We start from the raw sequence: 20147 nt of genomic DNA, 5'->3' as shown, positions 1-20147 counted from the left end.
AGCCATTGTGAATTGTTCTATTCCAGTTAAAAAAAAATAAATAAATCATATGTATGAAGTTCTGACTGGCAAGCCAGTCAAACCAAAAGACATAAAGTCTCTCCTTCCTTGCCTCTTTGTTCAATGGGACCTTCAGTGTCCTGTGTACCGCTTGGTGTCTGCCAGAAATAACCAAAGGGTACAAGCCATATGAGTTTTACCTGGTGGACCAACAGGTCCTGGAAGTCCAGGAGGTCCGGGTGGACCTTGGCCACCAATTCCAGGGATGCCTGGTGGGCCTGGAAGTCCTGGTGGTCCGCTTGGTCCAGGCTCACCTAAAAGAACACTCTGGTTTAGTCCAATAGTGAATCCAGCTCAAGAGATACTTGCTTTCAGAAACAGAGTGGTGCCTTCACATTGTACTAGGAAAATATGCTTTAAGAAGCTATTTCGGACAGACAAGCCAGAGATTTGCTCTCACTCTGCATGGAATGCATGCAGTTTATGTTTCTAGACTAGCGACACATTCGTGCATCCTAATCCATGCCTAACCCAACAGATGCTATCTAGCAAACCAGGCATACTCTACAGTATAATACAGGCAACGATGAACAGTTGCAGTTAACACTCTGCATGTAGAAGCAGACCACATGCAGATGGCTGTTCTTCTATTGTTTTACTTTGATATAGATTTGTCTCTAGATGACAGTTTTAGATACTCACAAATTGCTATTCATTCCCTTGCTTGTTTGCCTTTTGAGAACACAAACTTCCATTTATGCAAGGTCTGTATTTTGGAAAAAGGGACTCTGACGTAATTGCTCCAAAATCATCACTGCTTATATTTAACTGCCATATAACTCTTAGCATACCTGCGGTGTTTAGATTTCAGCAGAGAACAGAAAAGACTCTCTGTACCTTTGGGCCCTGGAGTTCCATCAAAACCTGCTCGTCCTGGGAGACCAGGGTTTCCTGGGAAGCCAGTATCACCTTTGGGCCCTTGAACGCCTTTTAAGCCTGGTGGTCCTGGGGATCCAGGTGGTCCTGGAACTCCAAATCCACGATCTCCCTGTAGTAATACATTTTAAAAAATGTTCTAAAAGTTTATTCTTTCTTTAAAATGTTTAGTAGAGAAGAAAAAATCCCATTATCTTATAGTTCAATTTCTTTTCTCCTATACTTGGTCAAACCTGAGATAGAGAATGTGATTTTTCCACTATCAAAAGCTGATCAGAAGAGGCAAAACTTTCCTCACCAGCTTCCCACTTATGCAGACGAATCTCCAAGAAAGGGAAGTTTTTACAGTAAACAAGTAAACACAAACCTTCTGTCCTGGAAAACCAGGTGGTCCAGGAGGTCCATCTAGACCAGGGTGACCTGGAGTTCCTGGAGCTCCGGGGGGGCCAGGAGTACCTGGAAAACCTACACATGACATGAAAGTTAGGGCAGCAGCAGAAGGGACACCAGAGAGCAACAGAGCAGAAACACTTGGGTACTAGGAAAAGTGACATCAAAAAAGAGGTTTTGTGTGAGCTCGAGCACACTTGAGAAATATCTATCTGGCCAAGATGATATTGAGTACACAGTTTTTGCCACAGAGATAACAGTATCTGTCACTTCTGTCAGAAAGGGGCACTCCCCATGCTCTGTGCTCATTATAAGTACAAACAGTTTACATCAGAAACATTTTGTCACAAGCACAGAGGTCATTTATTGACAATGAATCAAGCCTAAGCTTCTATAATTGTCCCATGTTTTCAAAATATTCTTTGTTTTGAAAAAATATAAGGTACCACGAAGAAACAGCATAGTGAAGAGCTCAGTTTTTTTTTCCCCCTCATACTTCTAAAATATCAAGACAGAAAATTTCAAGGCAAACACTCTTAATTTTTAAAAGATTCTGTTAAAGATGCAAATTAATTGATTAAAACTAGTGAAAAATGACTCTCAAAATGTTCCCATTTTTAGCTATTTGTCTGCAAACATACCTTTTGGGCCTGGTGGACCTGGAAGCCCAATGCCAGGAATACCTGGCTCTCCTTTTACACCTGGGATGCCTGGTAGGCCACGCTGACCTGGCTGACCAGGATCCCCTGTAGAAAGGAGAAAAATCAGTGTAATTTTCCAGAGTCAGTCAGAAAAAAAAGGCTTTTGCAATTCCCTGGGTCTCTAGAGCAGGTTTACCTGGAAGACCTGGGTCGCCATTTCTGCCTGGAGGACCAGGGGGGCCAGGTACTCCTGGTTCTGTTATAGTCTGACCAGGTTCACCTTTTGGACCTGAGATGAAAGAGAAGATAAAAATCACTCATTAGGAGTTCTTTTTCCTCTTTCTTTTCTGAACAGAAAGATGCTAACCACATCCCAATCTTACAAAGATCTTAAAAATCAGCAAGACTTTATACAGTAAGTTACATCCCACCTGAAACTTATACAGCATTTATTGACTCAGAAGTATTAAGTTAAAACAGCTTTCTTGAAGTAATTTTTTAGCTTCCTCCTAGGTAGGAGCCAAGTGAACACAACTTAGTTATAAAGTTGGTGTTCAATAACACACAGATTAACTCACCAGGAACTCCAGGAGGGCCTGGACGACCTGATACACCTTGGATGCCTTTTTCACCTGGTGAACCTTGTGGACCAAAACCAGGAGGTCCAGGAATTCCTTTGTCTCCAGGAAGACCTGGTATTCCTGGGTCACCTGGAATTCCCATTTCTCCTTTGAATGCAACACTGCCCTAAAGAGGAGGAAGAATAAGATAGGATGGAACAACATGTACTTACTAGTAAAGAGAGTAAAATGTTTTCACTGTTTCCGTTTTTGAACTCTAATAGTTTCTATCCTTCTATCTCCCAAGGCCATTAGGTTACCAACATCTTACCAACATGCTGTAGATAACGTCCAAATTTGGCTACCTAATTCCTTGCGCTACACAGGTGAACAGCAGAAGTGCCTATCTGTTGCTGCCCAAGAAAAGTCTCTCAGTTTATTTTCAGAAAGGCACTGACAGATCGTAGTGATTATCCTGTCTATTGTTACTTACTAGATTGGCATCTACTGGAGACCATTTTATTACTCACATTCAGAGAAAAGTGCATTGGCCAGCCCTCCTATCTGCATTACTCCAAACGCATGCAGAACTTCCGAAAATACCTGTCCAAACAAAGATAGCATAAAATACAACTCACAGGTTCTCCCTTAGGGCCAGGCAGACCTGGCAGTCCATCTCGTCCAGGAGTGCCATCTATGCCAGGAAGACCTGGAGGTCCTGGGAAGCCAGGATCTCCCTTGTCACCTTTCATTCTTGGAGAAGTCAGGACATCCCCTGGGTCTCCTTTAGGACCAGGTCTCCCAGGGGCACCTGGGGGCCCTGGAAATCCCTGAGTGGGAATAAAACAAAGAAAAACAAAATAAGCATTTCCATTTTTTTTTTTTCATTTCCTTTCTTATGTTGGCATAATACAGGAATTAGAGGTTCAAAGTAGTGAAAGACAAAGAGAGAAGTATTAGACTTAAAATTCACATTTACTGAGTACTGATCTACCAGACATATAAAACGAATGAAACACTTTTGCCTCCCAGCAGAATGCAATAGCACCACTTACAGGTGGTCCTACAAGGCCAGTTAATCCAAGAAGCCCCTTTTCACCTTTCTGTCCAGGAAAACCAGGAGAACCTGAGTAATGCAGAAAAAGTTAATAGCATGAAACAGAAGAAGTGTAAATATACAGGGCACTGTTTGTGGAGTATAATGGCCAAGGCAAAGTTCAGCCTGCCCTTTCATTTTTGACAGCTTCAATTTATTTAAGCAAAACAAAATCTGTATCTCTAAGTCAAAACAGTAATGACAGAAAAATATTAGACCTTCAAAAAGCTTGAGTTCTACTTCTTATTCCTCAAATAGTAGAAGAAATGAATTTCTTTGTCTTTCAGTTAAATCTACAGCAATCATTTACCTTCAAGAGGTACCATGTTTATAAGACTTTGACCACAGATTTTTTTTGGATTACCATATTTTCAAAAATGAGCAAATACATTATGTGTGTTCAGCCTTTTTTTTGGCCACTTCCCAGCTGGGCCAAATGAGACAAGAATCTATATATCAGAGAAGGTATTTTGTGCATCTGAGCTTGCACACAATATATATTTAGATACAAAAGGTGCCTTTATAAAATATTTTAAGAAAAAAAATAAAAACAGACTATTATAGCTTTACCTGGACTACCTGGAGGTCCTGGAGGTCCTCTCTCTCCAGGGGGCCCAGATATTCCAGTTCCTATGCAATTGAAACATGTGTCTCCTTGATCACCTACAAAGAATTGCATTAAGAAAAAAAAAAAAAAAAGTACTTGAGCATTAAGCCTCAGAAAACATTGAAGAAAAAACATACATACAACAGTGATGGTAATTTTTGACTTGATATTATAGATCATTAGCAAGAAAGCAATTTTACATTGTCTTATGATATCTTAAATGTAAGACTTCCTCCATGAAGGCCAAACTTAGGATAATAGAATGAAACAAAATCCTGAAAAACAGTGTTGACAATAGTCCAGAATGAAACTGTGGATTTTTAACTCAGCAAAAGATTTACCTCTGCAAGAAGGCATTTGACACTTCAAATTACAACTTTAAAATAAATACACCAGAATCCAAAATTTCAGTTAAACTCCAAGAGGGCAAAATAACTGCTGAGATAGTTTTACTAAACACAATTGACCTGACAATAAGCTGAACACACTTCATTCAAAAAATGAAATGTTTCAAGAATTTCATTCAAGCACAGACTTTTCTGTGACTGTATTTACAGTCATTAACAACTAAACAATTCATTAAGTTTAATTAACCGAACCTTACAATCTTCATGAGCAAAAGAAGACTTGTGTTTGAGAGGACTATAAAATCAAATGGGATGCTCAAAGTCAATAAAGATGTCCATGGTTGAGCTAGGAAAAGATTCTCACTTACCCTTATCAGCATCCTCATTGCAAGGTTGTCTTTTTGGAAGCAAGGATACACATTAAAAATGTCTTTCTTTTGGTTAGCAAACAAACAGATAAACTCCTTCTAGACTGACCAACTCAGATTATGACGTTAGATTTATAATTTCAATATTGCTTTCCACAAAACAATGTCAAAATTATCCCTGAAGAAAATATAAAACTTCTCACATGGAAGTAGTTTCCATCTACCTGAAAGGTACTCGTAAACCTGAAGCTCCATTTTACTTTAATCATCATCTAAATGAGGCTATTCAAGTGGGTTATATTCTCAGACAATTTTTTTACACTAGCTAAAGAGCTCCCACACTACTACTCCCCACAGAAGTTACTTAAAATAGGCAAAACCTTGCCAGAATGCATCCAAGGAGGAAGAAACCACAAAACAATTCTGTATTAAGAGCATTTTGTTAATAAATGTCTTTTCTAAGTATATTTCTGAGACTAGCTAGAAAAAGTTGAAAAAAGCCCACTCTGTGTGTGGTGACAAAAGGTTGACAGTTGGACTCGATCTTGGAGGTCTCTTCCAACCATTATGATTCTATGATTCTATCCTACGTGCAGAAAACCAGACTTCTTATTCAGAAAAATGTAGAACCCTATATATTTTCATGCACCCATCCTAATATGAAGAGACGCTGTTTATTCTTTACTTAATACAGGTTTGAAAATTGTTAAATGAGCTTTAGCAAGAAGAAAAAAAACATTTCTATGACACGGCACCTTTTTGGCCTCGCTCCCCCATAAAGCCTGGCTGTCCTGGAATTCCGGGAGGACCTGGAGGCCCCTGCTCACATAATCCTTCACCTAAAGAGAATCAAGAAAAAATTAATGATCAATATGTGTTAGTCTAACAACAGCACTGTACCAGTGCCAAAATGTATTTGCGGTATTTATGTGTCTATTCTAATATACACACACAAGCACAGACCAAACATCTTTGTTAATTTAGGGACAGAAATGGAAATCCAGCAGTGTAATTCATCAGTGATGTTGCACAACATTCATAGGCTTTCTTTCACAATCTCATTCATCTCTCAGTACTTCACACAGCCTGTTCACTTCTGTCTCTATGATGCAACACTATCATTTAGCTTCAGATAAAAGTACACGTATACGAAATACCACCAGAGAAGGGGGAGTTAAAGATGCCAATACCATGGTAGGCACTCCCAAAACCATGCTAGTCCACCTTTACCACAACTTTCCCATTCCAAATTTCATCTCCAATTTCCCTCATTCTTTCTCTCTAAAATCAGCTAAGAGTCCACTTCCAAGATAATTGTTTATGATTTGTGCACTAGAATATATATTAGATGAAATAGCAATTGTCAGGAATTACCCTCTTTGACTCTTGCACAATCAATCTGGCTACTTCAAGCAGTTATTAGATCAAATTGTCAAAGCTAAATTTACTCAAGAAAGCATTAAAGTGATCGTGTCCTTCATTAAGTTTTGTCCTTCAGTGGTCAGATAAAGTAGGATTCAATTTGATTTCCATCAAACTTCAATTACAATTAATTTTTATTTAATTTTAACCAAAGAAAAAAAATCTGGGACAGATCTGCTGGGCCCTGAAGAACTGTTATTACTCTGCCACTAGGCTGAAAGCTCCCTCAAGGCTGAGGAGATTCCTTCTCCACTAGCCTTGCTGAATCTCACAGGTAAGTCACATCAGGGCTAACCTGAGGCAAAAAGAGGCACGGTAATGCCCAAAATCCACACCTAGGCTAGGACTCTCTTGATTTGCATTGGAAGTGGTTTGGAGAATGCATAGGAGCAGCTTGAAATCTTTATTTTCTTTCTACAGTTTTTTGTTGTGATGAATGACATGTTTGGAGGAAGACTTTAAAAGTCTGAATACAACTTGCTGAATACATCCCTTGCTGTCTATGTGACCTTTACTTACCAGGAGAAACTGATGGTGCAGGTGGTCCTGGGGGGCCTGGAGGTCCTGGGGATCCTCGGGGTCCATCAAGTCCTGGCTGTCCAGGAATGGAAACACCAGGTAAACCTTGATCTCCCTTCTGTCCTCTCTCACCAGGTAAGCCAGGTGGGCCAGGAGGTCCAACAGTTGTGATTCCTAAGATAGGAAAAGCTTAGTTTGTTGACAGTTTGAGAGTTTAAATTACATGTTTTTGGTGGGGGTTGTGGGACAGAGGGAGGTGACAATAATATTTGATGAATAACATGCTACAAATAAGATTTCTCTTTCAATATATGTATGAGTATTCCATAACATCTTTGGTATGAAAGGTGCATGGTTCGTACAGGGATCTAGGAACAGAGTTCAACTATGAATAAATCTGTCGGTGCAAAGAAAAGAGATAACTCTGCATGCTCAGCCCACTTGATCAAAGAACTGTGAAAAGACTGAATATATGCTCAGATATTTGTACATACCGCTTATTTTAATGTTTGCGCTCTTACCTGGAGAGCCTGGTAAGCCAGGTGGGCCCGGCCTACCAGAGAATCCACGTTCCCCTTTGGCTCCTGGAAGTCCTGGAAATCCTTTGCTACCTTTTGGTCCCACTGCTGCATCAATGCCTGGTCTTGAAATGACCTAATGTCCAATGATAGTGTTGAAGTGAAACAACTTGTGAATTAAAAAGCCAAGAAAAGTGTCACTGGAAAGGTGAAAAAGATGTCAGGTAAGAAAAGTTCAATGTACTTGAAGCCAGTACCATCAACAGGATGCTTCTCCCATGCCACAGAACTATCGCTAACATTCCCATGAAGGGTAGTCCCCAGAAAAAGCCAAGTTCTCATGAGATTTGTTAAAAATCCTAAAGCACATTGCATTCTTGTTGTATGAAAAATAAACAGCATTTGTATGAGCACAAAAGTTCCACAAGAAACCCTCCTAACACTCCCCTTTCCTGAAGAGGTGACTCACTCCACCATCAGTTTTTGCACCTTCAACACTGAAGATTTTGAATTCCAAATATACACAGAAAGAGTAGACGCATTCAATTCTGTTCCATCATGGATTTGCAAATGCACTGTTTCATTACTGATGTCAAAGGAAATGCTCAGATTCACATCAGGATAACAAAGTATAATTGCTATTCATTTCATGTGGATTGCTTTGTGGATAAGGCCATAGGTAGTGAAATGACACAGAGAACGGTAACCTTATAGAAGAACTCTTGCTCAGGTCATTTCCATTTTCTTGACAGCTGACTGTGACAACATAAACGCCAGCTCAGGATGGGTTTTCCACGGTGCAATATCTTTCAAACATGGTTAGAACAGACCAGTAATTATTTGTTCCCATAAAAAGATTTCAGTTCAATAGAAGAAGTAACCTCATATTGCTTTGCAAAGCAATATGTTCTGGACTTTTGAAAAAATGTGTGTGTTGATCCAGTATGCCTAAGATAAAATATTTGTCCTTTGACTTCTAAGAAGCTGTCGTATTTCTGCTGGTCTGAGGTCCAGCCTTGGACAACACTACCAACCAAATGGGGCAAGAAAAGAAAGCATCAGCCACTTACAGTTCCAGGAGGACCAGGAGGACCAGTGTCACCTTTTTCACCCTGTCGATGAAATTAAGAATGCTTTTTATACTGCACACAAGAGATTTACTCCAAATCTTCCACAGCACTAACAGCATAGGCAATATTGCTATTAATGCAATAGGCAATTACTATACAATCAGAATTCAACTCAGTGATGACAGATTTTGTAGGTACTGTAGCGATAACAACAAATAATCTTTCATACCTTTTCACCATCTCTTCCTGGAGCACCATTTACTCCAGGCTCACCAGGTAAACCCTTCAAGAAAAAACAAACATCATCACATTCACATCTTCTGTATATCAGGAGAAAAACTTTTAAGGAGTCTGCTTAGCTGAGAAACATAGGAGCTACTCACATCTAGACCAGACTGACCAGGATCTCCATCTTTGCCAGGCTTTCCCTTCAGAGACATAAATACGTATTGAAACAAAAATCTTCAGTAGTGAAAAATTCTTGTGGAAATAATTTTACTTCCCATTTTCAATAAAGCACATTTCCTCTAGAACACAACCCTTTGACAAATACCTCACAGATAACAACCATGTATAATCAACTGAGTTAAGTAAACTCAAGTTAATTTTGAAAACTGGAGTATAAATACTTGATACGCCTCAATTGAAATGTTGTAAGAATATAGCACAATGGCCTCCAGTGAAGTAGTGCTGATTCCTTGTATTTAATATTTATTTTATAATAGAAGAGTTCTTTACTGGAAAAAGAGATCCTAACTCTGAAACACCAGAATTTAACATTTAAGTAGAAAATAATGTGACCAGTGAAATTAAATACAAACTTGAACATGTTTGAATTTTAACTCTTCTTTAAATAGAATGCATTCTCTTTTTTATGAAGAATAAAATCAAAATATGAAGAGAATTTCTACTCAGAGAAGTGGCTGTTTGATGACACATGTTAACTTTTTTCTGGTTATAACTCACATAGTTTGAGCAGCACGTAACAATACAGAACTCAAACAATTTTAGAGCCATTTAACAGCAAAACTGCACTAAGTACCCACCATGCCCAAAATCAGGGCAATAAAAAAAAAAGGCAAAAAATGTTCGTAAACAAGCTTTTGGCAAAAGAAATCCTCGCCCACACCCACTAAAGACTTTCATCCTTTCAGATCTTTGCAAATTTATGCAACTCCCAAATACTTTTCCAGAAAAGAAAATTGGAGAACAGAATTCAATAAACGCAAAAAATATAATGAGACTTTTGGCTCTGTAAATCTGCAAAAATTTCTTATATAGAAAAGCAAATCAAAGTCCGCCCACAAACTACAGCAACTAATAAGTATCTTACTGATAATACCAAATGGGATTTTCTTCAACGGTCTTTCTCTTCTTTTGTATTGAAAATCTATCACTAACATGTTTCTAAACAGTATTTTTATATCGTCTAAGGGGAGCACGGTGTAGGGTTTGATTTTTGAAGGTGTCCATTACGTTGATGAAACTATGGGTTCTGTGGTTTTGACTGTAAACACACAGAATCCTTTCAGCTGGCAGTAGCAGCTTGTCTCTTCTTCGCAGGTACAGTCTGTGTTATTTTTGTCCTGAGCTGTCCAGCTTTCCTGAGCTGAGGCATTCAAATATATCCAAATTCCTAGATGTTTTTGAATCTGACAGGAACAAGGTGAATCATGCTATCCCTAAAAGCAACTAACCTGACTTGCCCCCTCATCAGATAGTACACTTGAGAAGCGACAAATGAACTCTTGGTCTTGATGTCATGTTCAGAAACACGTTGCTATCACTCATTTCACAAGTAAAACCATTAAGGACAAGTTACACAGACCAGCTTACAAACAGAGCAGTCTCATGCTGCTTGGCAAACAGTAGAAAACTGAATAAAGAAATTCTCTAAAAAGAAACAAAAAGCTGCTGCTTCACAAAATGGTCTTGAGGCAGGCAAAACTACTAGACCTATATATAAATATATAGATATAGATCAAGAGAGTACTAAGAGATTCATACCTAGAACTACCTTCCATGAATGACAGGTATCACTAAGACTTTACCAGAGTATGGATGAAGGGAAAAAAAAAAAAAATCTCTTACCGAAAGGTTGATGGCCCAACCTGAATTTAACATTTGCTTAATTCTCAGAGATAACACTGATTGGAAAGATAAATGTTTGGTTAAATAGATTACTTACTCTTTTGCCTGGTTCTCCTTGCTCACCTTTTTCACCTTTTACACCACCGGGAAGACCCTGGACACACAAACATTATCTTAAACAGGGCCCACAATTCAGAATAGAATGAATTTATAGTTCTGATACACAGGTAGCAAAGAAAGGACTAAAAGAGGACTACTCACAGGAGGGCCTTGTGGCCCGGGAAGTCCTGGTGGGCCTGGATCACCTGGAATACCCTGTCAAGCATGGGAAAAAGAAAAAGAGGGTTAAAGCCTCCATCACTCTCTTGTCTCTCAATTCTTAAAATAGTATCTTTTTATTTTTTCTGTCATTTAGATTTCCAACTGCCATGAGCAGCAAGAGCCCATATAAAATATTCTTTATTCATGCAGATCTTCAAGTGCATCTATAAATTAACTGCTCATCCTGTTTATCCAGATGATTCATTCCACTAAGACACAAATGCCTCCTGCGTGCACTGCAGAAGCTGTTTTGGTGGTCTGCAGCTGCTACACAATAATAAAAAAGAAGGAAGGAAGGAAGGAAGGAGGAAGGAATACCAGATCCAGCTGAAAATACAAGGATAACAGTCATTAAGTCACTAGCAATTGCTGAAGTTGTGAGGACTAAGGGTATCGTCTGTAATCAGTAGCGTGCTCTTCAGAAAAGTGTCACTGGATCACCATGTCAAAAAATTAAGGTTTCTATTTTGTCCTGTTACACCTCTGTCAAAGTTGCTAAATCTCTTCAATATTAAAGAAAGACACAGGCTGCTGAGTACACAAAAGCTTTGTATAGGGTTTTTTTTTTTTTTTAAAGGCCTCCAAGACTTATGTTTCATTTTTTTGTCATCAGAGTTCATCTGTGGAGCTCATAAAAAAGTGGAATGTTGATTTATTTATTTTCTAAGTACACAGTATAAATGTTGAAATATAAACAGATCTTTACACCTTGCAATCATTATAAATGTTGTTCAAAGGCCATGTATTCAGACTATGTGTCAGCATTCAGAGATCCTTGATGACAGAAGCAAATTACTTTGTTCCTAATAAAGTCAGCTGAATTTTTGCTTCATTATAGTAAGGTTAAATTTTCACCTCATGTTTTCTTAGAACACACAGTGTTATCTTTTTACTTTCTGTCTTAATAATCAGTAAAGAGAGACAAAACCGAAGACCTTCCTGGAAGGACTCACATTGCAAATGTGTATGAGCGTATAGCTCCAAGATATTCTTTAGTGAGGACTAATACTGTTTTAAAAGGGAAGGTAAAAAACAGTTTTGACAAAGATGATGAGCAGCATAATTGTCCTAACCCCTGCTTAAATAAAATACTGCTGTCTACCAATATGTTCTTCTCTCAGGCATGTTTCCTTGGTTAGCCAAGATGAAAAGGTAGCAAACAAAAAAAAAGGCGGTCCAAATAAAAATGGAAGAAAGTTAGTTCAAAGGCATGTAAGAACTCAGATATGAAGCATCATCACAGTGATGTCTGCAAAATTACTAGTTCATAAAAATGACAACTCTTGTTTCAAATTGTCTACCTCAGCCATTCTACTGCTCAGGCTGGTATCTGAGACTGTCAAAGAAACTTCTAAAACAAAAAATGAATCCAGCCATACATGATCCTGCCAGTAGTGGTCAAATGTCTACAACTAGACTCCAGAATCAAGTGGAACTATAAGATGTTTCCCAATGAAGAAGGAAAAATCATAGAAGCATCTAAAAAAATCCAACTCTCCCAATGACTTCTGGGCACATACTGATGGGGAAGGATCCATATAAATCAAGTCAACATTTTGAGCTTAAGGGTGGGGAGGGGCAAGCTGAGTCAATTTTCACCTCAATATTGTGAAGACCTGTTCACAACAGATGACAAAGATGGCTAATTAATGGGAATATTAATCTTCAGACAGCTTTGCAAGGTTCCATCTAAGTGAGCTAAGGAATGAGGATAGTTTAACTGCTTTTACTGTAAATATGGACTTCCTTTAAGACTGTTTCTTTTTGTAGGATCAGTTATTTTAATAAAGGAGTAACTCAACTAACACGACTGGCATGCTTTCTATTAAAGAAAAAAGTACTTGGATCCAAAATATTTAGTGCTTTGGAAAAAATAACAGAACCTGTGAGCAGTTAGCAATAACAGAACCTGTGAGCTAACTGATGCAGATGTCAGCCAAATCAGAGTTTTCTAGTTTTATCATTGCAAATAGATATAATCTCCCACTCACCTGATCTCCTTTCTGAAACTCAATGTCATTTGGTCTCTTCTGTTCTCCAATTTGTCCTGGTGGCCCAGGAGGTCCCTGAAGACCCTGCTCACCCTAGAGTGTATGAAGATGGCAAGAAGTTTATTACAGTCAACGCAAACTAAAACAACATGAAGCAAAATATTTTGAAATTAATATGCAAAAGTATCATCACAATCATCTACTCACTTTTTCACCTTTGGGTCCTTGGAAGTTCAAACCCATATTACCCTGCAAAAAGCAAAACTCATCAGCATCTAGAAGTCACAAATCAAGAGAAAGAAAAACAGAGCAAAAATAGCCACCACCACCAATATGGAAAAAAGAAATACCTTAGGTCCTGGCAGCCCTGGTGGACCAGGGGGTCCCTATTAAAATAAGAAAGGAAAAAAAAAAGTCAATTGTTCATAATACTTCTATTCAAGAAGAATCACATACTTTGCACGCTCCCTTTGAAAAAAGGGCAATGAGGGCAACGATGCTACTTTGACTATGTCTGTTATTCCCATGCTGACAGGCACTTACTCTAAGAGCTATTCCTCATGATCTTATTAAACTTTACAAATATGTAAGAAATTAGTTCTTACTCTACATGAGAAACTCATGTGAAGTGAAGTATTCTTTGAGTAATTCTCAAAAGAAAACTTTTGAGAATTAAACACCCAAGATATGCTACATCTGGCCCATCAGGATTCACAAGCAATAGAAGCAATGGTTTTCCACCTTACTTGGTGGAAACACAAATAATGAGATAGCAAAAATGCAGCTTGATTTAAAACAAAAAGAGACCTGGGGAAAGGCTGCATGTTTTAAACATATGACTTTAAAACACAGAGCTCCAGATCACATGAATACATGGTGAATACATACTACCGCCAGTCCAAGTCTTGCCTATCAAGAACTCTGCTGAGGACATGAAACAAAGCAGTAATTGCCTTCAGTTTATAAGTAATTGGTTAAAGAAACTTACTGTCAAACCTGGGGGCCCTGGAGGGCCAGTTGGACCTGGTATACCCATGGAGCCAGGAGGGCCCTGTTGAAAGAGTGGAACAGGCTGTCAGAGACACTTGTTCGTGTGAAAACCAGCGGGGCAAATGCAAGATGCTCGTAGGCAATAAAGCAACAGATCTCAAACATGCCAAATCAAAGGAACTGACCACAAACCTTGAGGAAGGACTTAAAAGACTGTATGCTGTGCAGGACTGTACTGCTCTCAACATTACTATGCCTCTGGCTTGGATAAAGAGAATGGTTTTTGTATTGAACTACTTTTGCTCTTTCTCTCATCATGTACGGAGAGAGAACACCACAACACTGTATTTGCGATCCCCTCCCAGGCAGAAACAGACAATAGGGAAGCATAGATCAGAGGAACAGAAATATTAACAAGCTCAGTCTGGTCAGAATAGCCTGGGGCTTGTGCCTCTGTACCAGGAAATAGAAGTCTCTGGCTTCTCTCCAGACTGGCCAGGTAGACTCATTTTCTGCTCCCCTTGTTCTTCCACTAAAACAATGAATGGCTTAGTGGGGAAGTAGAGGGCCTGGAGTCGCTAGTTGTTTTCACAGAAGCCTGCTGGGAGAACAGCAACCCTGCCAGAAGATGCAAGATGAGGAGAACAGCTGAGACATTACTCTTTCTTCCTATCATCCGAAATAGCAGATATAGCCCAGAAAAGCAGATGTTACTTGCTTCACTTGAGGGTAAGATGCAGAGGGAATTCTAAAGCTGGTACAGAGGATGCTTGAAGGGGGGCAGGAAGGGGAAACATAGTAACAAGCAAGTAACTGTGATTACAGCTGGACACCACTTCTGTGCGCATAGGACCTTTCTGGCCTCTGTGGGTCATCCTATTAAAAGCAATATGGTTGTACTTACTTTCTCCCAAATCCTAAAAACATTAAATCTGAACCTTGCTCCTTCATGTAAACATAGGTATTCCACAGTACCCAGTGTTCTACTGTGCTGTAATCCAAATATTCTTCATTTTAAACCTCCTTCCCCCCACAAGAACATAGTCTAACACTAGACAACTCACAGGTATTCCTGGAAGACCTGGAAATCCTGGGTCACCCTTTTGTCCAGGTAGCAAGGATGTAATTATTTCACCTGGTTCACCCTAGAAGAAAAACAACTAGTTTTAATTAATAGCACATTCTGTAACTCTTTATCACCATTCTGACTTCAAAGGACACAAACATCATCTCTTATAGCTCTATAAGAGCTATACTACAGCAGTGCTCTGATTTAGGTACTGTACTCTCTAGAAAATATCTCTTTTTAACAGAGATCCTTGCACATTTAAAGAAGTTTAGCTAAAATGGCTAAAACCCACTACCAACCATTAAAAGCTTTCTTTTTATGCATACAAATGTATCAGCATTTACTCAAATTCCAAGAGATTAAAGGATTGAAATACAAAAGTTTCTACAAAAGAAAGGGACATTCTAGTTGCAATGGAAGGCAACTGATAGGACAGACCAAGGGGGCGGGGGGGGGACTCATTCAGCGTTTTGTAATGTCCAGCCTCATGAGACTAATGCAGAGTATGTAATTATAACAGCTGTGCTTCATGATCTATATTGTAGTAGTTTCTTACTGATTTCATGGAAGACATTTGTTTTCAAAATCTGAAATACCTGTCCTGATCTGCATGAATTTTAACATCTTTAAAATTAAAAGAAACTAAAACAATCAAAAGACTTATTTTCCCAGTTCCAACACACAACGCTGTCCTCTCAGGAGTTTATATGGATCAGACTTCCTTTTAATAGACTTGAACTGAAATTCATGTTTTGGTCTATAGTCAAATAGGTCCAAGGGGAAAAAAAAACTTAATTAAAAGGTTAAACTACAGTCCAAAATAATATTATGATATTATTCATAGTAAGAGGTTTTACACTTATCTATAAAGTAGGAATCATGCTTGCAAAAGGAAAAGAAGATGCTGCAATACTCCTTTCATGGGGTACGTTAAGTTCATTCTTTCTGGTTAGTCTTAGGCATTCTTTGGCATGCACAGGTATATTATTGATGCACTTAAGTGCTTGAAGGCATTTTGCTAAGTTGATGCTTCACAGCATCCATCTGGGCACGCTGGCCCTCACTCTCAAGAGAACCATCTTCAGAAACCATTGGCCTTGAACTACTCACCCAAACTGGGTAAAGCTACTGCCAAATTTCCAGATAACTGCATTGAAATAGCCCAGAAACAAACGCCTTCTGCAGAAGTTCACTCCACATATCCAATGGATACACATGGTCTTGCACAAAAGGAGGCAAGTTACTTATGTCAGATGACACAGTATCCATTCCTGGCTAGTACTTCAATGTGAAAGTAATTGTGAGAGAACACCTACCTTCATACCTGGCAGGCCAGGGGGTCCCTTTATTTAAAAGAAAAAAAAAAAATTAAAAAGGTGAATATAAATAGATAATTGACACATTATTTTCAAAACACATCTATAGCAGGAGATAGCATTAAAGAGCACCTAACAAAGAAAAAAAATAGGAGAACTTCAAAAATCTACTGGAAATATTTTTGAGAAGTATTTTCAGCAAGTATAAAAAGGACTATGTTTGCATTTGCTGGCAATTTGTTTCTTTATATGCCTCCTTTTATTCTCTCTGTTACATTCCTTTACATTTCTTTGTGTTGGTACTTAAGCTCCGACAGTCACTTTACTGTACCTACTTTGGTCCTGTGAAGATAGAACCCTACACACTGTCCCTTTTTTCTGCACCACTAATGATCAATAACACATTTTAGATGCACCAGATGGCACTATGAAGATCTTTCTTCTCTAACATACATACATATATTCGTATTATTTCTTATGGGTGGGTGCCACAGAATTCCAGCAACATGAGAACTCGAGTCGCTTTTTGCTAACTTGGCATTAGCATGCAAAAGAAAATCTCACTCTTACTAGACATTTAAAATATTTTGATTACTTTTTTACTGCATCAAGTTGACAGTTTATCTTTATTAAAAGAGCATCTGCAAAAAGAGGTTGATATTTACCTGATCCTTTACAAATCTAAGCAAAAGTTTTCCTGTGCATTACAGGAAGTAGATCTGGAAATCTTTTACTTACAGGAGGCCCTTGTAAACCAGGAAAACCTGGACTGCCTGGGAATCCACGCTCTCCCTTAAGGATGAAAAGGACGATTAGACAAAACCGGAACAAGATAGAACCAAGATATCTAAATAAATGTTGACTACAGTGGTACAGAGAGTGAAAACACACATAGTGCTATAGAAAGTCAACCTCACCTCTTAAAAAAAGAAAAAATAATGACGTTACATGTTAGAATGAAAGTGCATGTTTACAATAAGAACACTAAATTACAATTTTCAATAAAACGCTATTAGAAAATAATAATACAAAATAAATATACAATAATTAATACTCCCACTGTATTACCAGTCCCACTGGTAGTAAGTCTGGCTTAGTAGTAAGGTTCTACTGCAAAGGTCAGGTGCAACATACGATCCAATTATGATACTCCTCAATTTGTTAGCTATAAAATTAAGCACAATCAAGCTAACTATGACAGCTGCAGATGGCAAATGTCTGGTGCTGGCTATTTCTTCACCAATAACTTGTGCTTTAAATACCAAATAATGACCTCTCTTCCCAGTAGCGGATATAGGTATGGACCATCACAGAATCACCTGCACTACTTAATAACAGTAAGTATCATAAAGAATAAATTATTCCCATTGGCCAAAGTGAGGAGAACAAGAGCTTGTTATCACATTATTGTTACATTGCTATGAATTTTAGAAGGATGCTACCTTTGTTCCATTGCATCCTGGCACACCATGAGGTCCTGGTGGCCCGTCCTGTCCTGGTAATCCCTTTAAAGCGGAAAAGGGCAAAGTAGAGTTAGTTCAAAGGATGCTCTCTTGGCTAGAAGGGGAAAATGAACTAGACTATGCATATAACCCATTCCTACTCACAGGAAGTCCTGGTGTGCCTGGAAATCCTGGAAGCCCTGGAGGTCCCTAAAAGGGAAATAATCAAATATATTTTAAACAGAATGCATGAAAGGAATTACCATGGTTTACTAAATGCAACCTACTGCGCATATGTAAGGATAGACCGACAGGAACATCAGAATCACCCTTAAAAAAGAACGCCACACTTAACAGAACAGCCTGTATATCAGTTGCCACCTGCTGAGGGAGTTGCCACACACACAAAAAAGGTACAAAACCTAAATACTTAAACAATTTCCAGACAAATCAACCCTTGTCATACCAACTCTAGACATGCTGCACCTACTTCGTAATAAACTGAATCAAACTTCCTATAACTTGTTCACGTCCTATGGAGCAAAATGGATTAAATGTGTATTGGGACTATTCTTTCCTGAAAGGTATACAAAAGATCTGATTGAGAAAGCTCTCTTCAGATTTAAGTCAAAAATCTTTCCCCTTAAGTGATAACTTCTGAGAGAAAGATCCACTTATCTGCCAATCTTTATCCATATTTCCAACATATCACCCTAAAACTGCCCAAATGCTTACTCTGATTCCTTTGGGTCCAATAGGCCCTGGAAGTCCATCGTCACCCTAAAAAAGAAGAGCGGGGGGAAATGGGGAAGAGGAAGTGAACAAATATATGAACACATTCAAAGTTGCAGTTAGTCTTTCAAAGTAAAAAGCAATCACGGAAAAAATTCTTTCACATGTTAATAGTAACATGGTTACAAATTGTTGTCATTTTCTACGCAAAAATGCACAAAATAACAGAAAGGCCCAAAATAGTATTAAGCGGGAATTGAAAACACTTTTACAGCTGATAAACTGAACCGTGAGATTTTTTTTTATTATTATTTTTAAATCAAAGCATATTTAAGTCTGCTTTAGAGCTAATATATTTTGCTTGCTCCTTTTGTCAAATATACTATAGTGACCTCTTGTGGGCAAAACAAAATGCAAGATTAAATGTGAATAAATTGTTGCATTAATGTTTTGTACTATGAACATACGCATTGTCATAGTAAACTATCTGAAAAGGCATTATGAAGTAGAAATATAACCAAAGTTTTCTAGCACAAGCTCTTTTCTTTCTTTCCTTCACTTTTGTTATATCCAATTGTTTTTTTCTCATAGTGCAGTCCTTTTTTTCTGTCACTCACCTGTTACTTTCTTTCCTTTTTTATGACACATTTCTGTTAGTTTTTTATTATGGACTTTTGCAAAAGATCATAAGCAGATCATGGCTAAGCTTGTGCATGTTAAATACAAATGCAGACACTTAAGAGAAAGGCTTTTAAGCTTTCTAATGCCACATTGCAGCATCTGAGCAGGCTGGTATAATTCAATAGCCAACAAGAACAAACTGGAAGCCTTCAAGGGAAGCACAGAGCATTCCTCAGATGTTTTCCTGCATTGTTCATGTGGCCTTCATTCATGTCACCCCACCCAAAACCTGCCCAAATGCCACCACATGCAAAGTGGTGCAAAGTGGTTGGTCCCCTGCAGCCTAATGGAGACTGATGGCCAAACGCTGCTCTTATCAGTTAACTAAAGGACAGGATGCATTAGTGCATCACCCAATAAAACTACATTACAAGATCTTGACAAACCTGTTCTCTGAGCCTAATCTGCAGTACCCTTTGCAAGGATACAAGCATATGTACACTACTTTGAAATAGACATAGACATGAAGAATAGGAAATCAAAATCAGTATTTTTTCCTACGGTTGATTGTTCAAAATAAAACTATGTCAAATCCCAGTCTCTCACTATTTTGACTGTTAAACCAAAGATAATAAGGAATTCTGGAATGATATAGGAGCAAGCTAACAATACTTAGTATTTTCATACTGTACAAGTGAACTCTGATTTACCTTCATGCCTCTTGGACCAGGAGGTCCTTCTGGTCCTGGAAACCCAGGCAAACCTGGCTGCCCTTCCAAGCCTGGGAATCCTCTTTCACCCTGCAAAAAGAATGGAGGGGGAAAAAAAAAAAAATCACAAGTTAGTTAAGATATATTAAGATAAAACACTACTACCTCCTGATTTTCTGAAGAAATTTGTCATAGAGACAAATAACAAATTTACTATAATTAAATATCATGCCTGCCTGTATATAGAAATTCCTGAACATGCACATGCATTGCCTTTAATTGCACTACTTAAACAGATTTCATAGGATGCTTATCCAGCATAAGTGGGTGGTATTTAAGCCACCTACTTATCAAAATAATTCATCAATGTTTCAGCTGCACTGCCCAAAT

The 20147-nt window shown here is 38.4% G+C and overlaps 1 protein-coding gene across 3 annotated transcripts in view; it reads right to left on the bottom strand.

Moving 5' to 3' along the window:
- Window positions 1–20147, bottom strand: part of COL4A5 (collagen type IV alpha 5 chain) — a 77449-nt gene that overhangs the window by 28407 nt on the left and 28895 nt on the right. For 2 of the 3 annotated variants that reach the window (XM_026036020.1, XM_026036022.1), the window contains exons 3-30: window positions 19758–19847; window positions 18430–18474; window positions 17860–17904; window positions 17695–17757; window positions 16991–17044; window positions 16253–16279; window positions 14932–15012; window positions 13866–13928; window positions 13228–13263; window positions 13085–13126; window positions 12878–12970; window positions 10827–10880; window positions 10663–10719; window positions 8858–8902; window positions 8704–8757; window positions 8475–8516; window positions 7408–7540; window positions 6887–7060; window positions 5701–5784; window positions 4194–4286; window positions 3583–3653; window positions 3166–3357; window positions 2546–2714; window positions 2164–2256; window positions 1968–2072; window positions 1304–1401; window positions 898–1048; window positions 201–314 (exon numbers count right to left, since the gene is read on the bottom strand). In XM_026036020.1, coding sequence (XP_025891805.1) covers window positions 201–314; window positions 898–1048; window positions 1304–1401; window positions 1968–2072; window positions 2164–2256; window positions 2546–2714; window positions 3166–3357; window positions 3583–3653; window positions 4194–4286; window positions 5701–5784; window positions 6887–7060; window positions 7408–7540; window positions 8475–8516; window positions 8704–8757; window positions 8858–8902; window positions 10663–10719; window positions 10827–10880; window positions 12878–12970; window positions 13085–13126; window positions 13228–13263; window positions 13866–13928; window positions 14932–15012; window positions 16253–16279; window positions 16991–17044; window positions 17695–17757; window positions 17860–17904; window positions 18430–18474; window positions 19758–19847 — 2368 coding nt within the window. Of the gene's footprint in view, window positions 1–200; window positions 315–897; window positions 1049–1303; window positions 1402–1967; window positions 2073–2163; window positions 2257–2545; window positions 2715–3165; window positions 3358–3582; window positions 3654–4193; window positions 4287–5700; window positions 5785–6886; window positions 7061–7407; window positions 7541–8474; window positions 8517–8703; window positions 8758–8857; window positions 8903–10662; window positions 10720–10826; window positions 10881–12877; window positions 12971–13084; window positions 13127–13227; window positions 13264–13865; window positions 13929–14931; window positions 15013–16252; window positions 16280–16990; window positions 17045–17694; window positions 17758–17859; window positions 17905–18429; window positions 18475–19757; window positions 19848–20147 lie in introns of those variants that run through there. The other variant, XM_026036023.1, reaches the window with a different exon arrangement.

The sequence above is a fragment of the Nothoprocta perdicaria genome, unplaced genomic scaffold (genome assembly GCF_003342845.1).
Source record: "Nothoprocta perdicaria isolate Ctin4 unplaced genomic scaffold, notPer1 scaffold_17, whole genome shotgun sequence".
Classification (NCBI taxonomy): Eukaryota; Metazoa; Chordata; class Aves; order Tinamiformes; family Tinamidae; genus Nothoprocta; species Nothoprocta perdicaria.
The sequence above is the reverse complement of the archived record's forward strand: the minus strand, read 5'-3'. Positions and strand labels throughout refer to the sequence as shown.